Consider the following 18,008-nt stretch of genomic DNA (forward strand, 5'->3'; position numbering starts at 1 on the left):
AACATGTCAAGCAGTGTACTTGACGTTGCCTAGGAGGAGAAATGGCCAGGGGCATAGATCTACAGTGATTCATAGAGAAGAGCCAAAAGCTTGGCTGGATAGTGAGGAACTTGAAAGGAACTAGACTGAAATCTGGTGACAAGGAGATTTGCAGAAGGGAAATATGGATAAACCTCTTGAAATGGGCATAAAGTATGAGTGTGTGTATATATACATATATGTGTACATATATATGCGAATATACATACATATATACACATATACGCATATATATACACACACACACATATATAATGTATATTATGTCCCACTGCAAGAAACCCCATAATATTCAGATGGGCAAGTTGAACATTCTGTGAATATCAGTTAAATTCTTTAGGCAGCCACACCAGTCCTATCCAAAATGCTAATGAACAAATTGTCCAGAGGCAGGAAGTGAGGTTATGCATGGGCTCAGCAACATGATTTCCACACATTTAGTAACTAACACTGAGACCTCGTTACCACAAGTGCTCCCTTAGGAGATAAGCCACCTGGTGACAGGTCAGCTATACTTGAGCACTTCCATCACGAAAAAAACAATAATCTGTCCTCACGAAACAGTCCATCATCCTCCATCTAGATTTACCTCCCATACCCACAATATTTCTGCAAAAAATAACCATTCCTGAACTTAACAAAATACCTTATTCATCGCTGTGGTATTTCTCTAGAATTGCTTCTGAAGAAGGGATTTTATTTTATAGTAAAAGATGTGTAGCCATGGCCTTATGCCCATGGAAGTCACTGATCTTACCACATATGTCAATCCCTAAAGCAGCTGACCTATACAACTGTAGGTCAAACTACTGAAAACCATTACAGTACCAGACAGGTGACATTTTGCATGGCTAGGGTAAAGAATGCAGTATGTACTCTGAACCAGACACTACTTTGTGAGACCAATTCTCCCACAGCATACACAGGTTGGTGAACCAAGGATAGAAACTGAATAACTATTACCTCATGAGCCATTAGCAAAAATTTTGCTTCATGTCCACTATAATTCTGGGCTATGCTGATTTAGAGCAGATTTAGTTCCCCTAAAGAGTATTCCTTTACTAGGAGATACCACCAAAGTCCCACTGAACCGGAGCTTAAACTACCACTTGGCTAATTAGGGCTCCTCATGCCACTGAACCAACAAGCAAAGGAGGCTACAGAATATATTGACATAATTGAACTTAATTATCAATAGGAAATAGTTTCTCCTATACAACGAGGATAGGGAGGAATATTACTGGAATTCAGGGGCTTTCCTAGGGTGTCTCTTGATAGAGTCAAGAGACAATGCTGTGTCCAATGATAGAGTCAAACTACAGCAATTGTATTGCAGGAAGAAAAAACTACAGCAACTGAATTGCAGGAAGGATCATTAATCATCCTTCAGATCAAAAAGTAAATTCAGGCGAGGTAATGTCTAAGGTAGAAAATGGAGTGGGTCACAGAAGGAACCTGTAAATACCTAACTACCAGTTACAAGGCTAGTAACAGAAATAAAGACTACAGTAATTAAGCCTGTATATTAATCATGTTACATCTTTTTTCTCTTCTCCCATTCCCCTAGTATTAGGTTTGTGCAAAAATAATTGTGGCTCTTGCAATTATTTTTAACCTTTTAAACTGCAGTTACTTTTGCACCAACCTAATATGTTAATTATGTGTTGTGATAATGGTAGTTAACCCTATATTTTAGGGATACAGAATATCAAAGAGAGGTTGTGTCTATGCAGAATGATGAATGAACATTACTCAATATGTTCACTCTAGGATGGCTAGAATTGACAAAAAGTTGAGTCTCACCTTTTGAAGAGGTAAAGATAACTGAGGCAGATTTAAACTGAAATCACATTAAGACGGAAATATGACATTATTAAGTGTCTTTATTTGGAAGTCCAATACAGATAAAAAAGATATGTAAAATTACGGCGTTTAAAAAATAAGGTGTACAGTGTGAAACTGTCAGTTGCCATCTTGCCATTGCTCTCAGCCCTTTTTTAGAATCTCATCTGCACTGTAATGAAGATTCTATATTTCCCAGAATACCCTTTATAGCTTCAAGTCTGCCAATGAAAAGAACAGGTACAAGGTTTGGAAAGTAGAAAAGCAACCCATGCTTACTCTCCAGAGGTGGCTGTATCCAGATGCAGTTTCACAGCAACTTCCTGTCAAGTAAATGGGACCTACCTATTGGGTGCTACAGATTAAGCCACATTACTGGGGCTTGGAAGAGATTCTTGAATGTTGCAGCAGCTTCCCAGAGAGCATGGAAACCATTAGCTTGGGTGGATAGTTAGTGTCTGTTTTCCTCATATTTCACAAAGAGCTTTCCTGGCCTTCAGTGGTGACTCCTTTAACTTTAGTTCCCCCAGCTCTGTAAATATTCCTGCAAGCTCTAATTCCTATATTAAATCCTCTAACTCCCCCAGGATGAATAAAGAGTTTCTGTTTTCAAAACAGAAGAGGTTTAACTGTACACCAATATACAAATATTACACAGCAGAGTCAATCACAAGACTGTATAAAAGTGGTAAGGTAAGAAACAGAGGTTAAAATATGTAATGTATGTATACCTATAAGTATATTCACTTGGAAGAATTGATAAAACTAATTGATAATGTTCTAGAAAGTGTTTATTAGGCCACAAAACCACTCAATAAATTTTAAAGAGTAGAAAAAGGAAAGACCATTTTCTCTGAACTGAAGGCAGTAACATCAGTCAGTAACAATAAAATTGCAAAAAACCCGACAACTGTATAAAACCTCAAGTTTCTAAAAACATTATCTTTTGAACCACCATGGAAATAACTGAAATTGTAATATCAAGAAAATAACAATGACGAAATTAACATAGCCTCAGTCTAGGATTTAGCCTTTACTCAACACTATTCAGAGGAAACCGTTATCTTTTATAAATGCATACACAATTTAAAAAGAATGAAAATAAGCAATTTTCAACTGAAGAATTTGGTTAAAGAAACTTCAAATAAACCAAAGGAAATTTACAAATTAAAAAAGGAAAAAGATGCTCCTGAACATCTGAAATTTAAAAAAAAAATCATTTCTTTCGAAATCCAAAATACAGTAGTACCTCAGTTTTCCAATGTCTCCGTTGACCAACATTTCGGTTTACGAATGCTGTAAACCAGGAAGTAATTGCTTTGGTTTTCAACACACCTCGGAATTCGAACATGTCACGAGGCTTCTGCTGCATGCAAGATCCTGAAGTCTAGCTGTCGGCTGTTGAGTCCTGAGCATCCGCGTAACATGGAGGTGATATTTGGGCTTCTTTGGTGACTGTGTGCAATCAATCTGTGCTCATCTCATCTCAGGAGCACTCTTGTAATCGATGTGTTTTTGTGACTATTGGGAACCCAGTACATAAATCTGTGTTCAGCTAATCTCAGAGGTTCTCTTGCAACCAATATGTTTTTGTGACTGTGTAGAACCCAGTGCATCAATCTGTGTTCATCTAATCTAAGTAGCCCTCTTGCAACCAATTTGTTTTTGTGACTGTGTGCAATCAATCTGTGTTCATGTCATCTCAGGAGCCCTCTGCCAATCACCCCTTGCTGTGAGAAATGGATAAAAGCTGCAAAGCCAAGAGAATCATTAACAGAATAATAGATGTGAAGAAGGAAATTATTTCCAAACACGAAAGTGGTGTCCATGTATGTGATGTGGCAACACAGGTATTGCCAAATCTACAATTTGTACCACCTTAAAAACTAAAGACGCCATTAAAGGAGCCAATGTTGCAAGAGGTGTCAAAACACTTAGAAAACAAAGAACACAGACAATCAAAGAAGTGGAAAATATACTTTTCATATGGATAAATGAAAAACAGTTGGCCAATGACAGCATTTCGGAGAGCATAATTTGCAAAAAAGCTTTACATTTGCATGCTGACCTCATCAAAAACACCCTTGCAACAAGTGCTGAGAGCGATATTTTCAAGGCAAGTAGAGGGTGGTTTGAAAAGTTTAAGAGGAGAAGTGGAATACACAATGAGGTGAAGAAACATGGTGAAGTTGTCAGTGCCAACAAAGAAGACACTGACCAATTTGTTTAGGAATTTAAAGATTATGTAGAGGTAGAGGGTTTCCTTCCCCAACAAGTTTTCAACTGCCATGAGACAGGCCTCTTTTGGAAGAAAATGCCAAAGAGGACCTACATAACAAAGGAGGAGAAATCATTGCCAAGACACAAGCCCATGAAAGACAGGCTAATCCTTTTATTATGTGGGAATGCAAGTGAGGATTTTAAATTGAAGCTTTGCTAGTCTACCATTCTGAGAACCCCAGGGTATTTAAGAAAAACAGTGTCATACAAAGCAAATTGCACGTGATGTGGAGGGCAAACAGCAAAGCTTGGGTAACCAGGCAATTTTTTATTGAGTGGTTTATTTATTAATTATCATGAAGAGTTTGGTCCAAGTATAAAAAAATACCTCCAAGATTAAAGTCTTCCAATGAAGTGCCTGCTTGTTATGGATAATGCTCCAGTTCACCTCCCAGCCTTGGAGGACGAGTTGATGGAAGAGTTCAGTTTTATCAATGTAAAGTTTTTGCCCTCCAATACAACTCCTCTCATCCAGCCCATGGACCAGCAGTCATATCTAATTTTAAGAAGCTTTACACCAAAGCACTGTTCCAAAGGTGCTTGGAGGTGACCTTGGACACAAATCTAAACCTCAGAGAGTACTAGAAGAATCATTTCAATATCCTACATTGCTTACATCTCATAGATAAAGCATAGAGGGATGTGTCTCACAGAACAATGAAGTCAGCATGGAAGAATTGTGGCCAGACGCTGTCCCTGAACAAGTATTTAAGGATGATGAAGAGGATGCTCCTATGGTTGAGGATATTGTGCCTCTGGCAAAGTCCATGGGCTTGGAAGTGAGTAGTGATGATGTGGAGGAGTTAGTGGAGAACCACAAGACTGAACTCACCAGAGAACTTCAACACATTTTGACGGGGCAGCAACAGGCAGCAACTGAGGAATTGTCTTTGGAGGAGGATGGAAGAGAAAGTGTTTCTACTGCACTGATCAAAGAACTGTGTGCAAAATGGGTTGAAATGCAAATTTTTGTTGAAAAATATCACCCTGATAAGGCTGCTGTAAGTCAGGCCACTAACACTTTCACTAACACTAACACTTTTATGTCTCACTTTAGACAAATTTTAACACATCGGAAAAAGCAAATGTCAACTGAAAAATGTTTGTGAGGAAAAGATCCAGTGAGTCTAAACCAGGTGTCAGTGGTGTAAACAAATCAAGGGAAGGAATGGCAGGAGAGGAGTCACCTACATTGATTATGGAAGAGGGCTACAGAACATCTGAACAACAGTTACCCATTGTGATTCTGGAAGAGGACTACAGAACACCTCAACACTCACCTATTCTTACAAAAGAGGCCCTCTATTGTAGCCCTCTATTGTTACAAAAGAGGGCTACAGAACACCTGAACAACACTCACCTATTGTGATTCTGGAAGAGGACCACAGAATACCTGGAGAACAGTCACCTATTTTGATTATTGAAGGTGGACCCCCCATCCAAACCATGACTATCATTGCAGGTAAGAAAAAAATTACATTTTCATTTTTATCATCTATAGTACTGTTTTTACATTGTGTTTATTTATTATTGTTTTTCCAGTGCAGTATACCGTGTTTATTGCTTTCATTGTATATCATTTCATGGGTCTATGGTATCATTAGATAGTAAAATTCACGCTAAATTTGCTGTTTCAGGGGTTGACTTTAAAGGTCTGGAACGGATTAATCCATTTTGCATTACTTTCTATGGGAAACCAGGCCTAGGTTTTCAAAGGTCTCAGAACTCGAACAGTCTTCCGGAATGGATTATGCTCGAAAATCAAGGTACCACTGTACTAATCCATTTGTAAAAACCACTAATGGATTTATGCAGTCTGCTATTTTCAAACTGCAAAACACATTAACTATTTAAAAAGTACAAGTTTTTACTTCGAAAATATATCAATTGCTACATTTACCTAAGATAAATAAATAAATCAAGGTATTGATTACACACAAAATTGAAATTTGAATCACCAATATTTTAATTTTATAATTATAGATGAAATTCTTACCTTTTTGCTATTTGATTCTCAAGATGTTTAACTTTTTCTAATAACTGTTTCTCAACAGCTTCTCTCTCCAATTTAAATTCTTTCAGGGCAGTCTGAACAGCTTCTTCTTTTTCACAATTAAGCTTCTGAATTAACTGTTGTCTGTCTTGTTCATGGGTCATGATGAATTTTTCTCTGTCTCTCTCAAGTTTCTGGATAATAGCTTTATACTCTTGTTCTTGTTGGGTAATTTTTTCATCTTTTTGTTTTTCAAGAGCACTCAATTCTGAGTCCAATTTACCCTGCAGTTCAACTATTTCTTCTTTCAGGTTTTTTTCTATTTCAAATGCTTGGTGATGCAATGATGTTACTTTGTTTAATTCAGCTTTAAGTGCTTTAGATTCTTCTTCATGTCTACTAATTAACTCTGAAATGCACTGATCTTTTTCAATTGTCATTAAAGTTCTTAGCTCTGCTAAGCCCACCTGATAATTTTCATTATTATCCTGAATCTTTTGGTTTAGTTTACTTATCTCTGTTCTGAAATCTTTAGTCTCTTGTTCAAGGAGAGATTTTAAGGTCTCCTTCTGCTGGGCTCTGCTTTCTTCCAGCAAAATTTTTATTTCATCAGTTTCTGCTTCCTTCAATGCAAGTTCAACCTCTAACTTACATCTTGTGTCTGACAACTCAGAAACCTTGAGTTTTAACTCCTGTAGCTGTTGTTCTTTTTCCTGGATAATTGTGACATGAGATTTTTGTATCTGATCAAGTTTTTGTTGATTTTCATTTTTTAATTTCTCCAAAGAAACCTTGTGGTCTGTCATAACTTTATCAAACTCCTGTGTGTGCCTGACGTACAGAGTGTTCTCTAATTCCTTTAGATGACTTTCTTCTAAGCTCTGAAGTTCTGCCCTCAACACCTGGATCTTCTCATCATTTTCAACATGGAGCTTCTTTAAGTCTTCTAATACCATCTCTCGAGACTCTTTCAGTTCCTTAATTTCACAATTTTGAGTGTGCATTATATTTTCCATCTCTAACAATTTCTGGTCCTTTTCATTCTGCAGACAGATGACAGCTTCTTTTTCATGTTTAACCAAAGCAAATTCATTATCTTTATTTTGTAAAACCTCCTCAAGGCATACTAAGTCTCCTCTAAGCTTTTTAATTTTGTTTTCATTTTCTTCACTCTCTTTTATTAATGCATCAAGTTTGCCTTCATATTCACTTTTTAAAGACTGTAGTTCTTTTTGATATTTTTCATTTAGTGTTATTTCCAGAGAACATTTTACCTTTTCAATAATGTCTCTTATTTCTATTGCTGTACATTTTAAAGAATTTGAGAAGTCACACTGCTCTTTTTGTACATATGTTCTGAAGTGGCAAAGGTCCTCCTTGATGGTTTGTATAGTGAATTGCGAGTCTTGGGCAACAACCCTACATTTTTCCAATTGGACTTTTAGAGAAACATGATCTCCTGAATCTTTTTTACCATATACATTTGTATCCTGCATACGTCTACTGTCTATTGCATTGATAACTGATGAATAAAGTGATTCCACCATCATTTCTGGACTTTGTGGATCACTTATAATATTAGGAGATAAATTTTCTTCTATTACAAATTCATTCACAGCAGACATAAAATCTGATTCAGGACTTTCTGCTAATGAATCCAAGTCTAATGAAACTTGCTGAATAGTCTGTTCTATGTTTGGATGGGGAATAGTTTCAAAATCAAATGTATGTGCATCAATGCTATCTGGAGACAATTCTTCTAAGGGACATACTGCAGGACATAAGGGATCCTGAACAGTGAATGGAGGAGGAGTTCTTGGTGAGGTAGTAGTTGTAATTCCTGTTGCATTTTCTATCCTTGGTGAGGAAGCCGACTGTGGGGATGTCTGACTCATAGATGCCTGGAAAAGACAGGGACAGGCTTAAACAGCTGTAGCAACATAAACATTTTACAGTAAAAAAGTGAATTATTTGAAAGAACTTAATTTGCCTTTTGTTCACTCAGTAGATCTGTAATGGTCTGTGACATTTCATCCAAACTTTGTGCTGCTTTTACCAAATTATGTAGAGCAAGTACATGCTGGTGTAGAGGTTCAAAGTCACAAAGTAAGGGAACCCTGAAATAGAATGTAACCAAATTAGATTTTTGATTTCTTACCGAAGATAAAAACAAGTACAACCAAATATTTTAATGATGTCAAGAATAACTACTGCATTATCATTCTCTTTCAATCAATATCAGGAATAGCCTAAGATATAATCATTAACATGATAAATTAGGTATCTTCCACAGTATGCAAGGTCAGAGTAACTACCAGGAAAAAAGTTGTATGTAAGACATTAATTTCTTTACTTTTTGGTCATTTTTATATTCCCCAAATGTTTCCCAAAGCAGCCACAGGAGAGCTAGTCTATCATAAAATAGTTCTCTATTCTGGTATCTCCTAAGAGCGCTGATACGTTCCACAGCTCCAGAATAATGAAAACATTACAAGGTGATAGCTCAAGTTAAAAATACTAATGATATTTACCTGAGGAATGGTTGAACTTCTGACGGACAAAATGATTGCAGAAACTGTAAATCTTTTAATGAAATATCTGGAAGTTCACAGTCAAACTTTCGAGGCTTCTGTGTCTGTACAAAAAAATAATAATTTAGAAAAAAATATAAAGGACAAATTTATAAATCGTTTCTTACTGTAATTAAATTCAGTGTAACAAATAAGCAAAAATGCTTCAAGTCATCTACTCACACTTAATAGAATAAAATTACATTAAAAATTCAATAACATGGGATACTAGTTTTCTGAGTCTTAACCAACTGGGACACAAGCTGTTGATGATCAACTGATGTGCTTGCTCCTGCCTTTCACTGTTTTCAGCATCTTTTTATGGGAATTCTAGCATTCCCATCAACATTAATGGAATCATGTTTCACTAGTACATAGACTATTCCCAAATTTTTCCTTGACCTATTGCACGATCAGGTAGATCTCTCTAGCCCTAGCCCTGTATCTATTCCTATGACCTATTAGCATGCCTTGTTGTTTTAACATGGTAAAAATATTTTTTTCCCATGTAACACTGCGTTCCTTGCCTTTTCACTTGACCTTTCCATTTTCTAAAATATAAGCTCTTAGTGAATTTCAGCTTCTCTGAATAAAAATTATCTGGTAAATCCTACCATTTCTTTATAATACTGCCAAGAAATGCACCTTTTAAAGTAATTCCAATTGTTTTTGATTATTAAGCAGATTTAGAAATGCCAAGATGCTCTTCATTAGACAGGGTTTCCTAGATATATTCCATGAGTCATCCTTAGATTTTAAAAAATACACACATTTAAAGCCCTAAGAAATCCTGCAGTACAGAAACATGTTTACTAGCTAAGTAGTATGTGTAAGGAAACAAACAAATAAATAAACAAACATACAGCATTTCCTAAACTTCTTTGACTGTGGAATCTGGTTTAGAAATATACCAAACTTATTTTTCATGGTTTCAATAAAAGGTTACCGGAAGAATCACCCTGTCTGATTTGTCAAAACATGAACGAAAGAAAGAAAGCTGGTGGGTGGGTGGGTAAGAGAGCAAGAGAATGAAAAGGGGAAGGAAATGGGAGAGGACAGTAGAAAAAAGCAGAGGGGGAAAGGAAAGAGGGAGGGAAAAGGTAAAGAAAGAGAGAAAGAGAAAGACAAAATAAGAAGCAGAAAATCTATTCCTATCAATCTGAACAGTGTAATAAGACTTATCCACCTTTTTTATGAAGATGCGATTAAAAACTATGAATATATCTTAAGGCTTTATAACTGGCTTTTTTAAAGCCAAGAACATTTTTATGTTGATAAAAAATTTGATAACTATCTATTTATGAAATAAAAGTTTGAACACACAGAATTTAGTCATGGTTAGGAAATACATACACAAAAGGATGGGGGCCAGGAGTCCAATCCTCTAAATAGACGATTTCTTAAAAAAGACTTCCCTGTGTAAAGAAATTAACAATATGGTTATTTTATAACTTTACTTAGAGTAAAAAAAAAAAAAAAATTAAAATAAAACAACTCCTTTGGTTTTTGAAAAAAATTCTGACAATTCTTCATATTTAAAATTTAGCTATGTATTCAACTCTAGAGAGGAACATGTATCTATAGATTTCAATGGTAATTCAAATCACATAAATGCTATAGAATGCTACATTCATATGTATAAAAACATTTTTATTTTAAGTTATTAATGAAGAACACTTACTAAATAATTTTCCAAAGGATTCCCTTTTTGACTTTTCAGCTTCATACAATCGCTTTCCATCTTTGACTAAAGCACCAGCCCACTAAGAGGAGGAAATCTTATGTTACTATCACACAGCAATTCATTAAAACTCATAACACAATTAAAATAGAATTCAACTTGCATACCTCTCTGTAGTGTTTTATGAACATTTTTCTCCTTACAACCTCAACAACAGCTAAGCAGTACATCTGAGGAACTGTACTAAGAGCTTCAACAATTTTGACTCTTTCTAACAGCTCTATTACGAGGCGGAGCAAAGCTTGCAATTTCTCTCCATCTTGATCAGCATGAAGCATTACAAAGCAACACCACCTAAAGAATGAAATTGAAACATACAAACTCTATTAAAAAAAAAATCTAATCCCAAGTTAATCAATCAAATATTTCAACACAGTGGTAAGAGAAAAATACTCCATCACTTGGAAGAAATAAAAAAAATAAACTCTAAACATCTTAAATTAGAGATAATAGAATCACTTACTTCAGTCTGACATGTAGGTTAGTTGCTAATTCTTGTTTGGCAGTGGTACACTTCTGTTTAATATCCAATAGTTTTCTATGATTTTGCAACATAATCATCAACTGATTTGCATGACTTAGGCATAAGTCAGGTAATACAGATGCATCCTTCAAGTTTTCAGCTCTCATCTGATTAGCTAAAAATCCCTTTGAGAGAAAATATTTTAAAGGATATTAACTTTGTTTCATGAGAAACATGAACATTCATTTAGAAGGAAAATCTTTATGCTAAACAAGAACTCTTCTACTTTCAAACAAGAATTTAAAGTCTACTCTTTCTCAATGTGGTAGATGTGGTCATAGCAAAAGGTTCAGTTTTGAAGAAATCTATGCTCATCTAATTCTGTTCCATTGTGCTAGGAAAAAAATAAAACCCAAGAAAATAAAATAACTTATCCAAGGACACATTTAAAAGCCAAATTAGAACATACGTGTCAGTCAGATAAATAAAACGTGGTCAATGATTTTAAGCCATGAAAAAGAATAATTAATTTAATCTTGGCCAATGATATTCAATGGTTTGTTGTACACTTCCCCAAATAAAAAACAATCAACTGACATTGTACTTTATTGAAAAGTCATTCCTCTCTTTTCTTTTCTAGGCTATATTTTGTTCCACTGACATATATGTATATTTTGTTTTCTTTAGAACAATGACTAAACTGTAATTTTACAGTACGTTTTATTATGTAGTTGGAAAAATATATAATTTTTCTTAGCTACCCTTATTTTCATAGGTAAACTGCATCATTTTGTTAAGTAGGGATTGTATTTAGGTTATATAAATTTAGACAAATGTGCTATATTTAAAGTCGTCTTTTATTCACACAACCAGCCAAATGAAAACCCAACAGCATATACTTAAAAAAATGTCCAAAGAGGTTATAACTTAACTTCTTTGATAACCTCTTGATGAGGTTATTAAGTATTTTTATTGTACTTATCGATGTTTTTTTCCTATTCTATTTACTAAATAATTAACATGCTATAGAAAGTTTCAGGATTTCTACATCCATCTGACTGCCATACTTGTTACTGTAAATAATTATCTTTCTAGGGATTTAACCATATTGATCAGCAAAGGATAGCAAGTGTGTCTTACTACTTTCTAGTAGTTCTTTCTCTTTCTGTTTCATGTTTTTCTAAATATTATGTAAATATTTAATTGATGAGTACTGAAAATTAAGTCAAAATGGTTCAATATATGAAAATAAGACAATTTCAATAGTAACTTTATATCTTATTTTTCTTTCAAGATGCTCTATGACCCACTGTTGCTACACTTTTTCTTTAATCTATTTAAAAATAACATACTGCTTCTATCTCCTTTGTCAAAGTCTTAATAGGTTTCAATTACTTTTTACTGAACCCAAGAAAAATATAGAATCAATCCCCAAATCTAAATTCTAGACCATTAATAAAGGATTTCCAAAAGCACATTTTAACAGCATGCTAAGAGATAATATACCGGATATGATCAAGACTGCAAGAAAAGGCATGCCTACTGAAATGATGTTTCAGATAAAAACCTTGCCTCTGTAAATCCACTGGCAGCCAAACAAATAAAGATGAGTGAAAAGTTGTTCCAGTGACCACATACCACCTAACTTCAACAGGTTATCTCCTGTCTCTCATGAATGTCTTGAAAATAATCTTATTATACCCAATTTCTCTCACAGTCAGATTCACTCAGGCAAGCCCAGTTGAAATCCATCTACCTTAGGGCCTCAATTTCCTCTATTTTACAATTTTGCTTCCGGTATATAACCAGCTAATCAAGATAATTTCTAAACACACTCATATTAAGAAGTACATAGGGATACCAAGAAATATTAACTGAAGAATAAGTAAACGAGTATTTAATTGTCTCTTAATATCTAAAATGACTATACTACTTCAGGGAGAAAAATCTTTTTAAAAATTAAGAATATTATCTCCACTTAGAATAAAGTGTTCTAAAAGTTAAATTCTATGAGCTACCACTGCAGTTTAAAACATTAGCAAAAGCTGCAAATAAATTAGGGGGAGAGAAGATGTTTAAACAGCATTCTTCTATGATCATGACATGAAGAATTAGTTTTTTGAATTTTCACATGAACAGTATAAGGGATGTCCATTAAATTTTATTTCAGTTTGGTTTCCAGAAGGTTTAAGGGTCAAGACCTGGAAAGCAAACAATAAAGGCTCAAGTCCAAAAGAAATCCTTCTTTTATTACTTTAAGAAAATGAAAAAGTACTATTACTCCCTTTGTCACAGCAACTACTCTCCCAAAGAAATGACTATATTATATGACAAAGCTTCATTTGCTGAATCCACTGCATATTTGAGGATGACTTCAGAAATAGATTTTAACGCAACCAAATATAAATCCATTCAATGTATCTGCCCAATTGTAGTAGAAACATTAGCAATATTTTTTTTTTAAACAAGAGATTTTCAGGAGCAAAGAGAGAGAGAGAGAGAGAGAGAGAGAGAGAGAGAGAGAGAGAGAGAGAGAGAGAGAGAGAAGAAAATGCTTAAGATAAGAGAATTGAAACTCCTGGTTTATTCAATCTTAGAAACAGTTACATAGAAATCTGGAGATTTTAAAGGCATGCAAATGACTACACATATTTGACTATATCAAAATTAAAAATTTCTGTATAGCAATCTTACCACTTTTATAATACAAAAAGAATTACCCAGACTATATAAAATAAATTCTTACAAAAATATTAGGCTAAAGGAAAGTTGGCAAATGGTAAGGCAGAGAAAATAAAACGCAAACACTGATAAAAGGGAACTGTTCTTCTCATTAATTACTAGGAGTGTTGATTTTTCCTTTATGGGTGGTATTATAACATTACTACTTAATATTTAAAATGCACAAATACCCTAGGTCCGGCAATTCCATTATTGGAGATTGTGCCTAAATACCAGAACAGGCACATAAAAATAGATGTATTGGGATATTAAAACAACCTTTGTAATAAGGAAAAAACGAAAACCAAAATCATCATCAAAGAAAGTACAGTTAAATAAATTGTTTGATTCATTCTATAGAGCATTAAAGAGAATGACACTGGATAAGAAGATAAGGAATTCAGAGTTGTCTCTAGTAATGGTAGACTATAATATAATGGTAATGCAGACTAACCTTCCTGTTGCATTAGTTAATGGAGATCTAAGAAAGCAGTGAAAGAGTAAAACACAGTGAAGGGGCCAGGATCTAGGAGGAAACCTAGAGAGGTTAGGTTAGGCAACTAGAAATGCTTTGCCCTAGAGACAATTGCTGATTCCTGAAGAGGAGCCAAGGCTAAGAATAAGATCAGCAATCCTTCTGGTAGTTTCCCATGGAGCTAGGAAATTAACAAGAAAAAAAAATCACATCAGTGCCAGCCAAGGAAAATGTCAATGGAACACACTTTGCATTAGTACCTCCAAAAAGCTGTATTCCAGGAAACAGAGTTTACAAAAGTAGACCGGCCATCACAAGGACTGGAAGAACAACTTCCAATCACCTAAATCTCTGAAATTGGATTAAGGTGATCTAAGATTGCAATTGTCCCTACCATATGCCCAAAGCAAACAAATTCTCTCTAAAAGAAAATGTTAACTTAGGCTTCGTATTTGATTTGTCTTATCAAAACTAATTAGGCACATGAAAAGTCAAGATCACATGAATTAAAACTATGAGAAACGAGAAAATATACATAGACACATAGGCACAGGTAATGGAGTTAACAGACATAGACTTTAAATTACTATATGCTTAATGTGATCAAAGAGGTAAGACTGAATCTTGATAATTTTAAACTATATAAAAGAACCAAATTGAAAAGGTAGAGCCAAAAATAAAGAACAAAAATATGAAATCAATACATAGATTTAACAGCTATTCAACGCTGAAAAAGAATCTGAAAATTAATCTGAACTATCAGGTCAAAAGAAAGTATCTGAAATGAAACAGATATGATGATATATACAGAAAACAAGGGTAAATGGAAAGGGCAAGGTGAAAGATCTAATATATGTATAATTGGAATCAATAAAGAAGGGAAAGAGTAAGACAAAGGCAAGATTTGAAGAGAAACTGATTGGGAACTTTCCCAAATCATTTAAGTCATTAAGCCACAGTAGTACTACATTCAAGTAGTGCTACAAGCCCAACGCAGGAGAAATACAAAGAAAGCCACACCTTGTCATATAGCAGTAAAACTCCTAAAAAAAACAAACCAAAGGTACAGTGCTAAAAGCAAATCTCTAACAGCCTAGAAGTCTATGTCAGGAAACTATCCTTCAGATAGAAACATGATTTATGGAAATTTTCAAATGACAAAAACTGAATTTGCCACTAAAATGAAATACTAAAGGATATTTTAATGTATACTAGTCTTTAATACAGCAAATATTATGTAGGAGGGGGAAAAAGCTAATAAACATTAAAAATAAAATTAAAAAAATTTAAAAATAATCCAAAAGGCAAAAGCAAAGGAAAAAAAGAACATAGAATTGAAAGAAAAACAGAAGAAAAATCAGAAATGGTTAAAAACAAATATTCAATAATTACCGTATATAAATAGACTAAATGTTCCAATAAAAAGATTTCTCAACTTATTTTGAGGCCATCATAAACCCGATGCCAAAATTTGACAAATATATAACAAATGAAAAACATACACAACTCAATATAATTTTGTTTGCCAATGTTAATATAAATCCAGAAGTCCATAAAAAAGACAGTATATGACATTAAATTTATTCCAAGAATCCAAGGATGGTTCAAGATTAGAAGTAGAATGTAACTCTGTTAATCTGCTTAGTAAAGGGTTTCTACTAAACAAGTTAAAAAAAATACTACAAACATTATAATGGTGACACGTTGGCCACTTTCTATAGATCAGGAATTAAACAAGGACACACAGTATTGTGATTACTCAGCACTGTACTGGTCATCCAGTCAGTGCAAAAAGACAAGAAATTCAGCTCACAGTAAGGTGGCCAAATCCAAAATCAAGAGAAAAAAGGAGAGAGTCTGGAAATTACAAAATGAATTTAATTAGGAAACTATACATTTGTACCCACTAAAATGGTTATTTCATATATTCTAATGAAAGAACACAGATACAGGGAAAACCCTGGCAGAGGAAAGTTAAACTAGAAAAGCAGCTGTGAAAATCAACTCTTTTGCTGTTTCCTAGAGTTTCTGCAGGATGGGTAGAGAGGACAAAGCAGTCATGAACTAAACAAACTCACTACCGTGGGAGAAAAGGTTAAACCTTCTTTGCAATTTCATCACCTTCTTTTGGTTGTAAACCTGATTTGACAACACAGTTCTTGGAACATTGCACTAAATTAGACCAAAAACCTAAGCAATAATAAATTCTGTAAGATTTCTATTTTCCTTCTGTCCTTTATAAATTACATTTATTCTTTTGTTTCTCTTTTAGTTTTTTTGAGAGGGGAGCAGGAGGTACTCAAATGTTTAGTATAATGACAGGTTTATCATGTCCTTTCAACACGTTTTTTTCCCCAGCTGCTCAAAGCATTTTCAGTTGTCATCTAAAACAGCCTCAGCTCAGTTTATCATAGTAACAACATGCCTTCTTTAACTACATGGGAACAGCATACTGCATTAACAATATTCAAGGATGAAGTGAAAACATGGAGCATACCAAATTGATATTGCACAGAAAACACTTGTATAAAAAAGCTACCAATTCCTTTTCCTGAGAGAAGTTTGAAATAAGCACCTGAGCAAGTTCTTTCTGCTCATTCACCAGCCTTCCACAGCTAGCAATCATCTGATCCAGAGCATACAGCCGATCTTCAAGTCCTTTAATGGCTTTCATATTCTGATTATCAAGTTTGGCAATAGTTTGACGGCATTCTACTATAAATGGTCGAATAATCCTTGGATCGAGCTAAATGACAAGGACACACACATGAATAAATGTTCAAATAGTTTAAAATATATGTCATACTATTTTGATAATAGCTTCGGAGAAAAATGTAGAAAAGCAAAAAAGAAGGGAAACCTACGTTATCTTTTCACAAGAAGGTCAAGAACAAGACAATTATGTTAATAAAACAGAATTATTAATGGTTATATTGGAATACATAATTAGGAATACAGTTCCAGGAATTACACCTATCAATGTCACAAATTATTCAATTCTCAATATCCCAAAGAAAATGTTATTTTCAAGGTCTTACAAAGTAAAGCAGAGTTAAAAACAAAAACACATTCTTTGGTCATTAACTCTCAACCCAACTTCCCTCAAAAACATAACATCTTCAGCTTATCTCCCTCATGAAGATATCTTTATTCTTGGTCTCTACATTCTCAGGGAATTGGATCAACTACACTTTCCTCTTTTCCTTGAAAAAACATTTCACACTGCCCGTCTTTTTGTATGCACTCTCCATAAAAACCATTCAGCCAAAGATCACCAATGACCTCCTTTCACTTGCGGCTTTTATACACCTAGCATTGAAGATAATCTTTTCCAAACTTTAGAAGCTTTTGGGCACTAATTACTTTGACGGTTCCTTTACAGTACCCTCCTCTGCTCCTTTTCCTATCTAATCCATAAATATAGATGAACCAGAAAGAACTAGTGCTTAGCTTCTTTTTACTTTTCCTTATATGACTTCAGTATAACTTCTATGGAGCTATCTCCCAACCCTTTTTTATTCCTGATCTTTCTCATAAATTTTCAGCCATTGTATCTGATTGTTTGCTAATACCTCCATGTGAATATCAACAATAGAATAGTCTATTCATAACTGATTATAGTTGTCTCCTGTTGAAATCCCTAAATGGCTTCCTTCTGCCCACAATAATATCCAAAAACCATGCAAAAGCTTCAATGATCTGATATTAATAAATCCTTGCAGGCCTACCTTCTTTTGAAACTGAATTCCCTGTTACATCCAGACAAACCCTGTGTTTCTCTAGCTCTAATCTTTGTTCACCTTGATTGCCCCGCCTAGCTTTTTAAGCCAATCTCTGCCTCTTTGTAAGGATCCTAGTCAAATACCACCTCCTTCAGGATGCCT

General features: G+C 34.5%; 1 protein-coding gene across 4 annotated transcripts in view; it reads right to left on the bottom strand.

Moving 5' to 3' along the window:
- The window catches only part of RB1CC1 (RB1 inducible coiled-coil 1), an 89,286-nt gene that overhangs the window by 32,435 nt on the left and 38,843 nt on the right, over window positions 1-18,008 (bottom strand). For all 4 annotated transcript variants that reach the window (XM_081070977.1, XM_081070976.1, XM_081070974.1 and 1 more), the window contains exons 8-15: window positions 16,700-16,870; window positions 10,929-11,113; window positions 10,573-10,759; window positions 10,406-10,487; window positions 10,078-10,139; window positions 8,686-8,789; window positions 8,145-8,271; window positions 6,158-8,055 (exon numbers count right to left, since the gene is read on the bottom strand). In XM_081070977.1, the coding sequence (XP_080927103.1) occupies window positions 6,158-8,055; window positions 8,145-8,271; window positions 8,686-8,789; window positions 10,078-10,139; window positions 10,406-10,487; window positions 10,573-10,759; window positions 10,929-11,113; window positions 16,700-16,870 (2,816 nt within the window). The remainder of the gene's footprint in view (window positions 1-6,157; window positions 8,056-8,144; window positions 8,272-8,685; window positions 8,790-10,077; window positions 10,140-10,405; window positions 10,488-10,572; window positions 10,760-10,928; window positions 11,114-16,699; window positions 16,871-18,008) is intronic.

Source organism: Rhinolophus hipposideros (assembly GCF_964194185.1).
Source record: "Rhinolophus hipposideros genome assembly, chromosome: 13".
In the NCBI taxonomy this organism is placed as follows: domain Eukaryota; kingdom Metazoa; phylum Chordata; class Mammalia; order Chiroptera; family Rhinolophidae; genus Rhinolophus; species Rhinolophus hipposideros.